This window comes from Harpegnathos saltator, unplaced genomic scaffold, assembly GCF_003227715.2.
Source record: "Harpegnathos saltator strain DR-91 unplaced genomic scaffold, Hsal_v8.6 scaffold209, whole genome shotgun sequence".
Taxonomy (NCBI): Eukaryota; Metazoa; Arthropoda; class Insecta; order Hymenoptera; family Formicidae; genus Harpegnathos; species Harpegnathos saltator.
This window is the reverse complement of record NW_020229994.1, coordinates 9,408-25,956: the sequence shown is the minus strand read 5'-3', so window position 1 is coordinate 25,956 and position 16,549 is coordinate 9,408. Positions and strand designations below refer to the sequence as shown.

Below are 16,549 nucleotides of genomic sequence, written 5' to 3'. Positions count from 1 at the left end.
GCGCGAGAGAGCAAAATGTTAATTAAAACTTTTTCCCACGCACGCGAGTGCAGCGCACAGGTATGCGGATGCACAGGTATCTCTTCTCCGCGAAACACGGGCGGCGAGTGTCGCGCCGGACGCGCACGCGCGCGCTTTGGCCTCTCGGAATTTTCGACATTTCGCGCGCGCGCAAGACACGCGGAGGCCATTGATTATTGTCGGCTGTCTAATGAAACATGAAAAGGCCACTCATTCGTGGAAGAAGGATAGAATAAAGAGTGCCGCCAGAGGCGGCCGAAACGTGCGGCGGGCACGTTGATGGAAAGTCCTGAAAACAGCGCATGCAAATGCGTCAGCATCCCCTTTCGCGCAAACCTTCCGCCCCCGCGCCCTCGCCCGCAGCCGCGCTGCCTCACACCCCCCCTCGGCGCGTTCCTAACGAAGCGGCTTCCTGCCTCGGCAGCATCGAACGGTCTTGGGGAAACGCGAAATATCGCCGGGTCTCGCGGAGAGATGCATACACACGGCGCGGCTGTATGCGCGTGCATCCAGCGGGACCATTCATCATCGTGTGAATATTTCACGGCGGTTACGCTAACGAGCGGGCCTTAAGCGGGCGACGAATCGCCCGGGGCATTCGCGAGACGGCCGGGGGGGGGGAGGGTTGGAAGGTGCGGCAGGGGTGCGCTCGCGGTATTATCGGCGGCCCCTTTATTCTTTCCGCGGGTCGTTGAGCGTGAGGGGAGAATCGCGTAATTTCGAGGTTAATTCCGCCGTGTCGCTCGAGGTATAATCGCGCTCGTGTGTGTGTAATAATAACGATAATAATAATAATAATAATAATAATAATAACAATAACGACAATAATAATAATAATAATAATAATAATAATAATAATAATAATAACAACAACAACAACAACGACAATAATAATAATAATCATCATCATATATAACACAATAATAATAATATTTACCATATTGCTGCAAGGTAAAAAATATTTAGCGACATATACACGGGAAATGGCATCAATGGCGCGGCGAAAGGCGGTAACGGCAGTTTTTTTTAAAGCTGATGCTCAGATTTTGCCTAAATAAAACAATATTGAATTGTACGCCCGTGTACGCGCGTGTGTGTGCGTTCTGTGTGACGCGCACAGCATTTACAAAAATGTATCAAAATGCCGGAATCCGCGTTTCAGCATGAAACACACGACGAGAATAATTAATTCACCGAGGGATTCCTTCGACGCGCTGACTCCGCTGACGGCGGGAATTAATCTGAACGTTCATTCGAAAGAATTGTGTAAAAACAGGCACGCGCGATTTATTGAATTCAAAATTTTGCACGGCCGCGACTGTCAACCTTGGAACGAGAGCCATATCACTCTTTCTCTTTCTCTTTCTCTCGTGTAAGCACGCGCGATTGTTCATCGGCGTTATATTTTCGCGAAATGCAAACAAGACAGGCGAGATATTTATAAAATTTAGATGATCGAAGTGGGGCGCGAATGCAAATGACAATTCTGAATAACTCAAACCCTGAACATTCCATTTAATATTCCATAATGCGCGTCACGTGCTCTCCCGACATATTTATGGTCGCGCTATTCATTAGATGCGGAACGAGTGCGTTTGCAACGTTCGTTGATGTTAATATCTTCTCGAAATGTCGCGAAAATGGAAACACGGAAAATTGGCGACGCCGGCGTTTTTGCCTTTGGCCGCGCGACGCAAAACCACGATAGATCCGGAATAACCGAGAGAACCCGTAAATACACGAGAAGACAAAATACATGTCAAAGCGAAGCCAAAATTGGCGCGTGTAATGAATATGCATTCAAGCTGAAATTAAATATTACGATTAAATATTCGCGAGCGACAGAAAAGTCGCCGGTAACTTCGTTACATTATGCGCGACATCGCTTGAAGGTATGAATTTTCCGTGCGAATAATATTTTTTACAGATGTCTTTCTCTGTGCTTTCGACGTGTGATGGACACGTGACAAACTCGAGGAAACGATAAACATGCTGGAATAAAGAAGAAGAAGAAAAAAGAGAAAACACAAGAATTGACGCGTGTGATGAACGTTCGTTCATCGTTGAAGTTAAACCCTGCGGCTGAATATTGAAAGTGATAGAAAAGAGCAACCAGCGACTCGGCAATTAAAAGCGCAGATTCTCCATCCTTCTCGGGTGCACAGTAATGCACAATGCAAACAATATTTTTCACAGACTTACGGTGGTCTCGCACTTGCTGGGGCAGACGCACTTGGCTTCCCCGGCGCTGTCGCTCTCGCACTCGCCGTAGAATTCGCACTTCTTGTTCTCGCAGCCATCTGCGAACAGATCAATGACACGAGATTAGAAACGCATCTCGCGTGACGCAGCCGGCCGGCTGCGTCCGGGCTGCTCCTACGTGCCGGCGGCGTGCAGATTCCGCCGACACGTTCCTTTTGTTCCGTGACATCGCTCGACCTCACTAATCACGCTCGCGCGCCGTGCCACCCCTTGACCGCCCGAGCGGCTAGCTGAGCCACCCTCTCACCGCCTCAGGATAACATTAAAGATTCCCGCGGGTATTTGCATAACGGCGTTCGTTTCGAATGGAATTTTCTCTCTCTCTCTCTCTCTCTCTCTCTCTCTCTCTCTCTCTCTCTCTCCCCCCTAGCGGCCGAATGCGCTATCTGCAGGGGTAGGAAACGCTCGAGACAAAGGGTGCTACCGAAGCGCGAGTAACAGAAGCCGAGGGGCGGCCGCTGGAAAGAGTGGAAAGAGCGATGGCGACGACGACGGCGGCGGTGGCGGCGCAGGCGGAGACCAGGCTTGCCAGTCGAGAAGTTATCTTTAGAATTCATTGAAATCCGCGGCAGGTGCGAGGAGCGCTCGGACGGGGACGAAGGACCAGAGGAAGTGAGAGAGAGACAGAGAGAGAGAGAGAGAGAGAGAGAGAGAGAGAGAGAGAAGGGAGGGTACGCGAGTACAGATTCATCCGGTCGTCGACGTGTCGATGATGCTCGTGGCGCGCGCTAACTTCCCTTCCTCCTCCGGGCTTGAAAACGACGAGGTCACGAGATCGTCGCGCGAGGAGCGTGACTGCGGATAGAGAAAGACAGAGTGAGAGCGGGAGAGAGAGAGAGAGAGAGGGGAGGGGAAAGGAAGGGTGGGAAGGATAGCGACGAGCACAAGGAAGCGCATGCATATGCAGCGTGCATGCCGTGGGGTAACAACTCATATGATTTCAGAGCGGAGCGACACGATGCACGGCGCACGGAACTGAATTCTAACCGGCGCGCGTTCCGCTCAATTTTCAGTTGGGAGGAAAGAGGGAGAGAGGGAGAGAGAGAGAGAGAGAGAGAAAGAGGAAAAGAGGTCCGGCCGGTCGAGGGGTAATGAAAATCATCGCGCGCCGCGCGATTTATAGGCGATTGCGATAGCGGCGGATCGCGTGCGTCGCGGAATCGCGGCGGCGCCGGTTAATTCTATTATTACCGCGAGCTTATTACGGGAAAATATTGCGCGCTCCGGTGTGAAGTCTCGAACGGACCGTTTCATAGGGGTGGGGGTGGCGGCGGCGGCGGCGGTGGAAGGTGGTCGTATCCCGGACGCCGGCTATGAATGCGAAAGATTGCGCGATAAGCGTGTAATTGCACGGAGCATTCGTTCCGTTATCTTAACGCGTCATTGACCGGCTGTTTTTATCACATTCAGTGGAAACGAGGGCTCGCAGATTTATAATCCGCCATGGAGATTCGCCGGAGGCCTGCGAGAATGCAGAATCTAGACGCATATGTACATGTACACACACACATATAATAGTAATAATAATCAGCGAGCAACAATATTTAATAATCAGAGAATGTAACAATCAGAGTAACAATACAGCCGCACAATGGTGCAAGGCGCCAGTCACTGCATTGAGAAGTATTATTGCGTGGCTGTTATTGTTACGCTGATTATTATTACCGAAGCGTCATTTATCCAGCGCTCTCTAAGGCGCGAGGCTTCTCGAGCGCGAGCTGAGAAGCACACAGTTACCTTGATTCCTGTAAAAGTGTAATATCGCGGTAACATTCACAGAATCTCCGCAGCGAGTTAGCCTGCCTTGTCGCAATGCGGAGAAACAGCCCGGCGAGGAACAAACCTCGAGCGTTTCGGTCCTCAACTCCCTTGCGGAGTTGCGTTTCAGCGCAACGCGTGCGGCACAAACGCGCGAGCGCAACAGCGCTTGCAGCACCGCCGAGTCTTCGTTTCCAATCTTGTTTCGACTACAGTAACTCATGGAGCAGCCGACAATGTTCGACCAGAGAAACATGAGTATTCCCCGAGCGATGCGTCGGCGATGCGTCGAGACGACGCGAAAAACGCTTCTTCTTTGCGGAAGCGGGCGAATTTGCGCTCTCGCGATACCTCGGCCTGTTTCTCGCCTCCTCCTTCTCCCTTGGCCGAAACTATGATTTTAGATTCGCCGTTTGCCACGTGTGTGTGTGTGTGTGTGTGTGTGTGTGTGTGTGTGTGTGCGCGCGCGCTCGATATTAAAAGCAATCCAATCTTTCTCCGGCGCGCCCCGCCGGTACGTGTGTTATGAGGAAAGTTCGGTAAACCTCGGCACGGGTACGCGTCTCGTAGGTACTCCGGCGCGGCGGATCACCCACCTCAGCGTGCCGCATCCCATTTCATCAGATTTTTGTGATGGAAATTACTGTTTGTGTTTAGACTAACTTCGGCGAGTACGCGATTTTATATTCGGTGCCTCAGAGTGTCGCACGTTGACTGGCAGCAGAGGGTTGATGGTAGTGATGACGGCGGGAGGGGGAAGGTAGTTTGATGGAATCGCTGTTTAAACGTATTCCCATGCCGGCGGCCGCTTGATAAATCCTCCTTCGGAGAGCGGACTCGCTTGTCCGCGCCGTGTTGACAAGTGGAACTTTTTAATAAAGATGCAAATCGGAAATGTTACGATTTATTTCTGCGCCGCCGCCGCCGCCGGGCGCAGGAGTACACGAGAACGAGATGCGTCGGAAAAGTTCATGAAGCGACCGGTGCGAGCCTGACGTGCGACTCGAGCGGAAAAAGTATCCCGAGTGTGGCTCGTTCCAACTATTACCTCTCGTCCTGCTCGGGACTTACAGAATAAAAAATACATCGTTGAGAATCAACGGAGGATATCTCAAGGAGGCATCTCAGTGTTCCCGTGCCGCTCAAAAGGGCGCTCTTTTCTCCGTTATTTACCTTTTTAAGAGGAACTTTGAAACTTAGAAAATTCATCAAAAGGGCAGTTCTCTGGCAGTTTTAATTTTATTCAAAAATTGACAAGGACGCGTCTCATATTTCCGCGCCGAAGGGATGTACGCAGATCGACATATCCTTAACACATGAAGTTATATTACTTCAGAACTTTATATTACATTATTCCGTAAGATATAATGTATTCCGCAAGTTATATTGTCCCACACAGTCAGCGGAACAAAGATTGCAACACTTTCATCCCGATGAACTTCGGAATACATCCGTCATTCCCGAGACAAGAGAACTAATTTCTTAGTAATCCCTAAGAGACAAAATTTCCTATTGGATGTCTTCTAACATTCCTCGAGGCGAAAGCGTAGAAACGCTTCTCTCATCGATGTTACTTCGTCTTGGTATGTTACTTCACGTGTCGACACGTTGACTGCCACGCTGATTTCCGCTGGTTATTTCAACTCCCCCCAATTCAAGCGTTCGAATCGCCAAAAATGCGATGAAGATAAACGCAATTCGCGATGAAGAATCTCATTAGCTCGTCTTATTGGCTCCTTATCGGCTATATATATTGAAATTGTAAGCAGTTTTGTTCACGTTTCAAATATATATAATATTGTATTAAGAGTGTGATTTAGTTTTGAGAATTTTGTAAGAGATTGCAGGAGAAATAATGTCAGTTTTGTCGAAGACATCCCAATATCACAGCTATTGTTTCTTAACGCCTTAATATTAATTCATGATAATATTAATTCATGATTTCATCGATTTACTAACAACAAACGCAGTAAAGATCGTATTAATACCATCTTAAAAATGGAGCTTCCTAAAGAGCATTTTCGATATGCGTTGCTTTTGCTTCTTGTTTTTCACTTAGAAGAAAACGGCGGCTGAAGGTTATAGAATTCTGATAGAAACTTATGGTGATGTTTCATCAATTGAGACATGTGAATATTGGCTTAGACGATTCAAGAGTGGTGATTTCTATGTTAACGACAAAAACCGCTCGGGACAACCAAAAAAATTTGGAAATGCAGATTGAAAGATGCAGATGAAAGAGAGACTGCTCGAATCAACGCGAACGAGCCAAACTCGTTTTGGCCGAAGAGAAGAGAAATTCTTCACAAGCGAAATCCGCTATTCTGAGAACCGGGGATTCTGTCTCTTTCGACTAAAATGCGCTTGGCTCATTCGTCATCATCAGAGTTGGACCAATCTTTTCCTCCGTGTGGTCGGCCGCTATGGCAGCCGACGCGTTGTTACCGTCTGCGTACTCGTGAATTTCGCGAGATCCGTTTAACTTCGCGTCCGCCGGTGATTTCGAGCCACCCCCCCCAGGTTACTCATATCCGAGGGTCATCCGAGGGAAGAGCACGCACGAGCATTGCGCAACGCTTCCGCGAGCGGGAGGATTTGCGTTGGGAATGAACAGCGCCAGGTGTCAGCCCGCAATCGTTCCTCCAGGCTAACGTCGAGTTGTGCGTTTGTTTCGCGCTGAAAAGCGCCTCATTCGCCAGTGATTTCCATAAAGACGAGCGCAAAGATGAAGCCGGCGGGCGGGCGGCTGAAAGTGGGCTGAAGGATTTTCTGCCTCGTTTCATCCACGCGATACGCTCCCGTCGCCGCGAGACGGAGAAAAACTCGCCAGCTCCGAGAGACTCGAAAGCGAAAAGAGGGCGCCGTGGTAATATTTATTAGTGCGCGATATATTCATCGTTCGACTAATGCGTACCTTTTTACCCAGCCGTATTAATAGTCACGACTCGAGGCTCGTCTCGAGCGAGTAACTCGCATTTGAATTGAAAATTGGGCGTGAGTTTTTCAGTATTTGTATCACGACTGTAAATATCATTGCGCGTACATCATACGATTCAACTGAGAAGCTGAGATCCGACTTGAAATTTAAATCGGCGCACCTCTCGTCTCAGGTGAGTACTTACGTTAGAATTTAGAATAGGACGCGAGTCTTTCAATTGAATCGCGATTGCAGATGTAATATCACGCGTGTCGCGCGATTCGGCTGGAAAGTTCCGAAATCACTTTAAATTCTAACCTGAGTGCCTCTAACGTGGAGCAAGCTCGAAGCAAAGACTGCTTATTAATAGGGGCCTCGTGATTACGTAATAGCGCGTTACCACTTTTTGCAAAAGACCGATCTTTCTCTTCCAAAAACCGATCTTTCAATCGATTCTCTCAGCTGTTGATTCCAGCGTGAATTCTTTATTAAACGAAACGTTCTCTATTGAAAAGAAGCGATTCAAAAATCGAGCAGAAAGGAATCGATTTAAAAAGCCGACTCTCTGAAAATCGAATTGAGATCGCGAACTCGCAACGTGCGTCGCGGAGACGCGGTTATACGAATCGTAACCTCACGAGCGACATTGGGACTATTAACCGAGCCTCTTTATTTTTATATTTATTCTCAAACTCTCGTGTGTACTCGCGACTCTAACTTCCCGCTTATGAGCAAACACGATTCTGTTCGCCTCGTCTCCGCACTCGTTCTACTTATTACAGATTTACATAATAATAAACGAGATTAGAAAACTTTGCCGCGTGATAGGTGTTCTTTCTCTCTTTTTCTCAAGAGAGAAAGAGAGAGAGAGAGAGAGAGAGAAAGCTGCAATCGTCTTTTTCCATTCTTTCGCAGAGTCGAGAAAATGCGTTGCTGTACATGCACCATGCTCCCTCCTCCTGCCCTCATCGTCATTATTCTCGTATCAACCGACATTACCAGCGGGATTACGCGCTACGTCGGAAAATTTGCCGAACGAGAGCGCAGACGGAAAGGCAATCGAGAGAGAGAGAGAGAGAGAGAGAGAGAGAGAGAGAGAGAGAGAGAGAGTGAGAAAGAGAGAGGGGGGAAGGGGAGGTAAGAGAAGAGAGCGCAACATTCATCGTGTGGCTAAGAAAGGACGCGCAGGACGGGAAAATCACCGAGGAATTCGCAAGTCCTTTTCACGAGTCCTGATAACGGCTCGTTCCGGAATATCGAGATGTAAGCAGCAGCGGGGAGAAGGGCGGAGGGGGTAGATTAATAAGAATGAAATTGCGGGGTAGGGGCCAACGTCGTAAAGTACACGGTCGATGAAATCTCCCCGGTTCTCCTTTTCCCCTCGCTCCTGCCCCGCCGCCCTCGTTGGCCGACAAATCCACCCTGGTCAGGATCGGGAAGGCACCGGCGTCGTTATTAAAGGCATCGTGGAAAATAATAAAATGAAGATTAATAGCGCGGCCTCGCGTGCAGCCGCGATGATGTATCGTCGTGTACACAGTGTGCATGAAGTTGTTTACGATATCGCCGGAATTCCTATTGCCGGCGCTGGAAGAAAAGAAATGCTCTCTCTTTCTCTCCCCCTCTGGCCCTTCTTCTCTCTCGCAGCCGCGCCGTTGAACGGTATCGCTGGAAACACATCTCTGACGGGCGGCGGACGTGCATGACTTTATCGAGTGCGGAACAAAACTCGCCGTACAATGTCCCCGGGGAGAAGGAAAAACTGTCATCAATGCGGGAGCAATAGAGCGGAGACAATGGGACGTTTTAATAAAGCGCAAGTATCCGAGCTCTGCGTGAAAAATTAACAGAACGAAAGTGCTAGCTTTTGTATTCATTGTGTGTTTAAGGGAGAGCGGAGCGGACTTTTTTCTTTTTACTCGCGTCGAACGTTGCGGAAGTGTCGGCTTGTGTGAGGAGTAATTTCGGGCCTTCCGGCTGAAACGAGGCGATTGTATTTTACATTAGCGTGCCGTATGTGTGTGTGTGTGTGTGTGTGTGTGTGGAAAGTACGCTGTCGATGGAATTTGATTCTTAACTCCAATGACTCTTTAATTTGTTCCTGCCTGCGGATAAACGGAAGCGTTTTGTGAAACATTTTCAGGTGAAGCTTCACGATAAAGTGTTTAGTAACAGCGATGGACGCTCAGATGCTGACTTGTCACTTGGTGATATTTTTGTGTCGTTATGATCTTATGAAAAAATATGCGCAGAAGGATGGCGGGAGATTCCAGGTCGAAACGACGCGTGAATTACATATTTCATGAGATTATAACGACATGAAAAAATACGATCGACCCATTTTTTACTTGCAAAAAATTCTAGATTACTCGACGGACGATATTCCAATATTCCTGCAAAATAAGGATGCGATAGGAGAGGATCCTGCGATCGATCGACGAATCATTTCCTCTCTCTCTCTCTCTCTCTCTCTCTCTCTCTCTCTCTTTCTCTCTCTCTCCCTCGCCTCGCGAGAATGCGAGGAGTCGGTCGTGTATCGCGTCGAATGCGAATGCAGAAGGCAGAAGCGCGGCCCGGCCGATCGATCGGCATTTAATTCCGAGGGAAACACGCGAAGCCATCGACGTTAATCAAGTTTCATGCCGCCTACGCTACTTAAGATCGTTCAGAAATCCGTTATAAATTCAATTTACCCCGGCCGGATATTCAAATTAGTCGCAGCAAGTTTTAACCTACCGCCACGCGGGGCGGTTACGCGATCGTATATTAACCCGCCGCTGCCGCTGCTGTCCGACCACTCCGGCATATTAAAATCGCAGATTTGTTCTCTTAACGCCCCCGCCCCCATTCCCCTGCCGCTCCATCTCCCTAGCCACCCCGGCCCTGCCGGCGAGTCGGAAATTACTTTCCACGCTTAATATCAGGATGCCGATAAGGATACGCTCGGTACGAAGCGATCCGCTAGTTTGGATTGGGAATTCAAAATTTTATGTGATTAATCGGAGAATATTCCCTTTTTCCAAAGATCTCGCGGCGGAGGGAAGGGAGGAGGTGAGCCGTTTAAGAGATTAACTCGCTAGCGATTATTTCCGCGCGACGAAGGTACGTAGCGATACACGAAAGATAAAAAGCGAGAGAGAGAGAGAGAGAAAGAGAGAGAGAGAGAGAGAGAGAGCGAGAGAGGGAGCGCAATTCGAAGATGATAATACGAATTTAAATACGCTTAGAAGCTGAAAGGACGCAGAGATGATCGTTCCGCCGGCAGGGTGAAAGAGAGAGAGAGAGAGAGAGAGAGAGAGAGAGAGAGAGAGAGAGAGAAAGAGAGAGAGAGAGAGAGAGAGAGAGTTCATATTATCGGTTTTAGAGCTTCTCGACGAGCGGCGTCGCACACAATCGAAGTCCGCTCCATCCATCCGTCCGTTCGTTCGGCTCTCTGGTCGCGTTATCGAAAAAATGCTCGAAACGGAGGGGCCTCGATGGAGAATATAATTCCGTTCACGGTACTCACTGCACAGTCCTTCGTACAGAACGCGTATCTCCCGTCGATGCTGACACGCCTCCAGGCGAAGCTTGCACTCGTTGCCGTAGCTGATGCCGTCATCGCCGCAGACCGGCTGAAATTCCGCCGGACAAGTCGGGCACTCGCACACGGCGTTGCCGCCGTTCTCCGCGCAGATTGCACCCCATTGACATACCTGCGAACCGAATAACCGCACACGCGGTGTTATTAAACGGCGAAAGCGTCGCTGCGTGTGCGTGTCCGTGTCGACACGCGCGGGAAACGCGGTCGCACTTTGCTCGCTTTTCTCTGTGATTCGATCGATGAAGCGATTCATAAAGCAAGCCCTCTAGGAACGTATGTACAATTTTTTTTTTTTTTAAAGCACTCTACAGTCTGTCTCTTCATACGTACAATTTTAGAGTGAACTATTTTGAAATAAACGTTGCAATGTGCGATACCTCGTGATATAACACGTGAGGAAGGTATAGTTGAGGAGAGAGAAAAGGAACGGTGAAACCTGCGAACTTTCACCGTCGAAGGTTGAATTTAGGGGTGGCATGCTCTTCTTGCCCCTTTCAACAAAATCAACGTTGTAATAGTAATTTAGAGCCGGCTGATAATTACAGGATCTTGCTTCCTGTATCGGGAGAAACTTTTTTCCGTAGATTTTCCGTGAGCGGGAGAGTAAAAGACGGCACGGCACGGCCGAATTAAAAATGTAGACAAGGAATTAATTAGTTGGCGGAAACTTTCTCGACTACATCGAGAATATCGAAGTTCATCAGGAAGTCCATGAGCAAAGAAATGCGCAGGTAAGCGGGCGCGAGTGTGAGCCGCGAGACAGCCCGATACCGCGAGTGTCTTTGTGAAATTCATTGGGCACGATTCTTTTCCCTTTTCCTCTCTGTCGGTATCCACCGCCACTGGCTTTCCCACGAAGATACCGCGGCTCGGTGTCATCCAATTAGCGACAATTGCTTTCGGCGAAGGAACTCGTCGAAACAGCGAGGATCTCACCTCGGGCTTTCGAATTTTGCCGGGAAATCGAGAAAGTATCGGAAAGGAGAAATAGAGAAAGGAAGAGAGAGGGGGAGGGGGAGGAGAAGAGAATTCCGTGCCGTGCCGTCGAACTCCTGATCCCTTCCAATTTCTGCGGTGAATACATCTAGCAATTTCCATTTCGCGAGCTCGCTCGATGTCGATTACAAACCTTGTTTTGTAGACCGATAGTATTCCTAACTTAAATCTAACTGAATCGCACCGTTCGGAATAGCGACGAATGTTTCTCGTGAAAACAACGGTAGAAACGATATCAACGAGAGGGAGAGGGAGGGAGAGAGAGAAAGAGAGAGGAAGAGAGAGAGAGAGAGAGAGAGAGAGAGGTGAAAAGAGAAAGGGTAAAAATACAGAGAAAATCTAGAAAATAGATACATATCGTCGTTGTGATAAATGTACAGCTATTTAATAGAACAACTGCGCGCAATAACTAGTTTATCGTCGAATCAAATCTTTTTTATTTCAAAATCAAATTAAATTTCGACCTCCATAGTTCCCCTTTGTCATAGCGGCGCGTAAAAAATAACTGGATACAGTAATGTCTGATACATCCAAAGCTTCGAAGCTTCGTTATAGTTCGACGCTTGAAATTAAAAGTCGAAGCTTTGAGTAATTAGACGTTGAAGCTCCGAACGCTGTTCGAAAACTTCAAATGTCTCGTTAACTCTCGCTAGCCCTTAACGGCGCTCAGTAGAAATTCAATAGAGATTCTGTACTCGTTCAATCGCACGCTTCTCTTCGAGTTGCCAAGACACCGAATAATCAGACCCTCGAATATATCCGAAGAACCGCCTTGGAAACTTTCATTATTCGAAAATAACCCTCCCCAGGCGTGGGAAATTCGAAGCTTCGAAGAAGCGGAGCTCCACGTGTAATTTACGGTCCTAGCAATAACCGCTGCCGTCCCGTCTCCTCCCGGTGCACCCCTTCGCACCCGATGGTCGTCAATCCGTACGGTTTAATGAAATATGCCGCGCAAGACGCGCGAGACGCGGTTAACGTTCCCAAGAACGAGACATTCCCCGAAGAGCAATAATTCGTGACGTCGCGAGGCCGCCTCCTCCCCTGGCCGTAATCTCGCGGCGAGCGGAAGCTCGCTAACCGCGGCAGCATGTTACGAAGCGTACGAACGGCGTTCCGCGCGTTCCCCGCGCGCGCGCGCGGGGAGGCCGCGCTGACGACTGACCTTCTCTGAGCAGGGCCCCCTGGAGCCGCACGTGCCGGCATAGGCGACCTCGATGTTGCTCCTCGTCAGACACGCCTGTCTCTTCAGCTCGCACATGGACGTGTAGGTGGTGCCACCGCGGACGCACACTGGCCGCATCACCGGTTCGCACTCGGGGCCGCATTCACAGTTGGCGATGCCGTAACGGTTGATGACGCACTGCTCGTAGGAGCTGCACTTGGCCTCGTCGCAAGGGTTCGTTCCTGCGGAAGAAGGAACAGGATTTTCGAGAGCGATCTCGCGCCGGGCGATTTGTCGTCTCGCGTCCCCTGCGCTTGGGTCGGATAATTTTCGATTTACCGGGAGATAGGCGATACACGGGGGTTGATGGTTGCTTTTATACAGGGTGTGTCGAAAGGTAAGGTCGGAGTAGGAAGCGCAAGAATATATATAAACTTTTTTGTATTCCTTATGGTTTAATAAACGCAACGCTTTATATGGATGTAGAAAATGTTGAAACCTATTAACATCTTGGAAAATATTTTCGACAGAAATGTTCCATGCAAAAGTCGTAGGATTTGAAGTAACGTTTTAAACAATGAAAGCAGCATAACCTGGAATAACGTTTTCAAGATTATGTAAAAATTTCAAATATTTAAATTTCAAAGTAATCCTTACGTAACTTTGACAACGCTATTCAAGCTCATATTAATTTTATTGTGTAATGTGTCACTTAAAATCCTGCAACTTTTGTATGGAGCATTTTTTTCGAAAACGCGTATCTTTTTTAATATTAAGAGGTTTCAACTGAAATTTCCGTATAAAGCGCTGTATTTGTTAAACCATAGTAAATATGAATAAAATTTTATATACATTATATATTCTATTTCTATCCAACTCCTCTTTTACCTCCTGATTGGTTGATTTTATCTTTAAACACCCTGTATATTTCCGATCTAAAGTTGGTTCATCAGGAATGTTTTCATAGAAATGAAAGAAAGGAAATTCGAAAACGATCGCGCGACATCGCGGGGCGGTTTTTCGCTTTTTTCATCGTGCACATTTTGCGCTTTTGGCTCGGACAATCTTTGACTTCCGGATATACAAAATAATAGGCGTTTTTATTTCCATTCTAAGAACAACATTCTAAGAACGTTTCTCGCGCGAAGAAAGAAAATTTAAAATAGATCATGAATATTTTTGCCTCGCATATTTTGCGTTCAGCTTGTGGATGATATTTGTTCTTCGAATAGAGATAGATAGCTGAAAGCTCTTATTTCTATTTTTGGGCAAGTAACATTTTGCTTGCGGATGATATGTGTTCTTCGAATAGAGACAGATAGCTGAAAGCTCTTATTTCTATTTTGAGGCAAGTAACATTATTTTCGTTCATTTTCTTTCTGATATATGCAGGGTATCTGGGATCTTTTGAAAACGAAAAATTATGAAGATTAATCAGACCAAACTGAGAAGAAAAGTCACGTATTATTTTGCAAAAATAGCAATAGTTATTAAGTTATTAATGATTGAAAATAACCATCTAGAAGCTTCTTTAAATTGATAAATTGAAAATTTGCATACTTATTTGCAAAATGATAAAGGACTCTTATTCAGAATGACCTAATCTACAATTGTATGCTATTGTATCTAGCGACAGGTTCAAGATCTAGGGTTCAAAGTTCAATATATTCATATCTATCGCTAGACACAATAGCCGAAGTATTATGGATAACGACGGCGGTTGGCCGATGATGAATAATTCGTTTTCCTCGCGTTAACGAGATAAGGTGAAATTTGACTGAAAAATCGAGCCGAGCCCTTCCTTCGATCAACCCAATGCGTCATGAATAGTTTTCGCATTACCGGAATTGCAGGCGCCATTGTAGACCTTTCTGAGGGGCAATCTCGACCGACAGGCTTCCTGTCGGAGGCTGCACTCGTTCGAGTACGTCTTGCCGTCGCTGCTGCAAACCGGTGCGAATTCCAGGCCACATTGTTCCCCGCAGCGACAAGCAGGTTGCCGCGAACCGTCCAACTGGCAGATCTCCGGCTCTACGCACTCCACGCTGCTGCAAGGATCTGCAAAATCGATTCGCGAGTCGACGTTAGGCCCGAGTTACGTGAATTCGATAAATATGACTTAGGGCCTGGTAACAATTGTTATTTGTGAATCGTCCCAAGTGAGATATTCAGATTTGAGTTCAGAATTAGGTGAGAGTTTTTCAGTCGAGTCCCGACTGAATTTCAGCGACAAATTTCAGCGAGTAACATGTATAATTCAAAAGCCCTTAAATCCGATCTATAAAAGTACGAATATCGCACAGATGAGCTTTGATAATTATAAAATCAAGTTTGAGTGTGCAGGATATTCCAGTCCTCGGACTTTAATCTTACCGACGGATTCCCCGAGTAATTTAGAGTTAAATTGTTCTCAGCAAAAATGTTGAGGAAGGTCATTAATCACGGTGATTGTTCACCATCATGTATCTTAGTAACTAATGTCCGAAGTAAAATTCCGTTAAAGTAAAGTCCACTCGAAATTTATCGAGGAGAATCGTTTTATTGTCCTATTTGATTGCTCCAAAATTAGTTTGCGGAACCCCTTCCCCTCTCTTTCTCTCTCTCTCTCTCTCTCTCTCTCTCTCTCTCTCTCTCTCTCTCTCTCTCACTCTTCTCTCTCTCGATCGCTTCTATCTCAGGAACTGTTGATGTTCCAGCATTTTCGCTGAGAAAAAAATTCACTCCAAATTGCTCCGAGAATTCCTCGGTGAGCTTAAGTCGCGAGAACCGGGACATCCTGTCTGCCGCGAGGAGAAAACTCCTCTTCGACTTCCTGAATACAATATGAGAGAAAAAAGGATAGCTGTTCTTTTTTTCCGTTCGATCGTTTTTCCTCGCCATTGAAGGAAATATTTTTGATCTCGGCCAAACCTCCCGGGATCGAATTCGAATAACCGTTTTTACGACTCCCCCCTGCCCTCTTCGGCATCGTCCGCGGTCTACATACTCCCGCCGCTTGCCGCGACGGAACGAGTTCGCGTGGCTTCGCCACAAGTGCCTCTTAGAAATCTGCGTAAATATAAACGGGTTGCGCGCGAGCGGCGATGCTAGGATGGCCAGCCCAGGTGGATGCAGCTACACGGCTGCGCCGAGATTAATCTTCGCCCTCGACCGAGGAAGGAAGTTGGATTCCGTTTCCTGTCTGCAGGCGGTAGCTAGGTTTCGACCTTATACCGCCGGCTGACGAGGCAAGTTCTCTTCCAGCGGTGGTGTTTCTCGGGGTTAGCTCAAGTTACAGTCCAGTGGAGCGACTAAACTCGAGCCTTCCGCAACCCGACCCCTTCCGCGGTCCTCCTCCTCCTCCTCCTCCTCCTCTCCTTACGCCGGTAGCTAGTTTGAGCCTAACGCTAATCGATCTTGAAAAGTATCTCGTCGTGTCGGCCGTTACGAAACGGGAGACGTCGTCATCTCGCGGTTGCGGCAAACGCGGGTCTCTCTCTCTCTCTCTCTCTCTCTCTCTCTCTCTCTCTCTCTCTCGCGACTGGCATTAAAGCGTAATTATCGAGACACGCGCACACCGCTCGGTCGCACGACGGTACAGTAATTGCTGGGCGCATTGGTGATAAAACACGATGGCGAGAGGCAAGAGGTAAATTATCCTCTCGATCAGTCGCATTTCGAAAAGAGACGCTAACGGGCGCGTCGGCGCATCGCGTGCGCCGTCATCTTCGCCGACGGAGATTTTTTTGTCGAGGAGGCACACTTGTCGGAGAAGTGCCCGTCCCGATTTTCCCGGAGGTTTCCGATAGGTCGTGCGGCGATTAAAATCGTATTCTTTATACGTGCTCTCTCGCGACGTTCGTTTTTT

The 16,549-nt window shown here is 47.8% G+C and overlaps 1 protein-coding gene across 1 annotated transcript in view; it reads right to left on the bottom strand.

The window, feature by feature from the left end:
* Window positions 1-14,760, bottom strand: part of LOC105187292 (agrin) — a gene marked incomplete at its 5' end in the record, with an annotated part of 54,353 nt that extends 39,593 nt beyond the window's left edge. The window contains 4 exons of the mRNA XM_025298183.1: window positions 2,224-2,321; window positions 10,467-10,653; window positions 12,703-12,944; window positions 14,545-14,760. Of these exons, the coding sequence (XP_025153968.1) occupies window positions 2,224-2,321; window positions 10,467-10,653; window positions 12,703-12,944; window positions 14,545-14,760 (743 nt within the window). The remainder of the gene's footprint in view (window positions 1-2,223; window positions 2,322-10,466; window positions 10,654-12,702; window positions 12,945-14,544) is intronic.
* Between the last annotated feature and the right edge of the window lie 1,789 nt (window positions 14,761-16,549).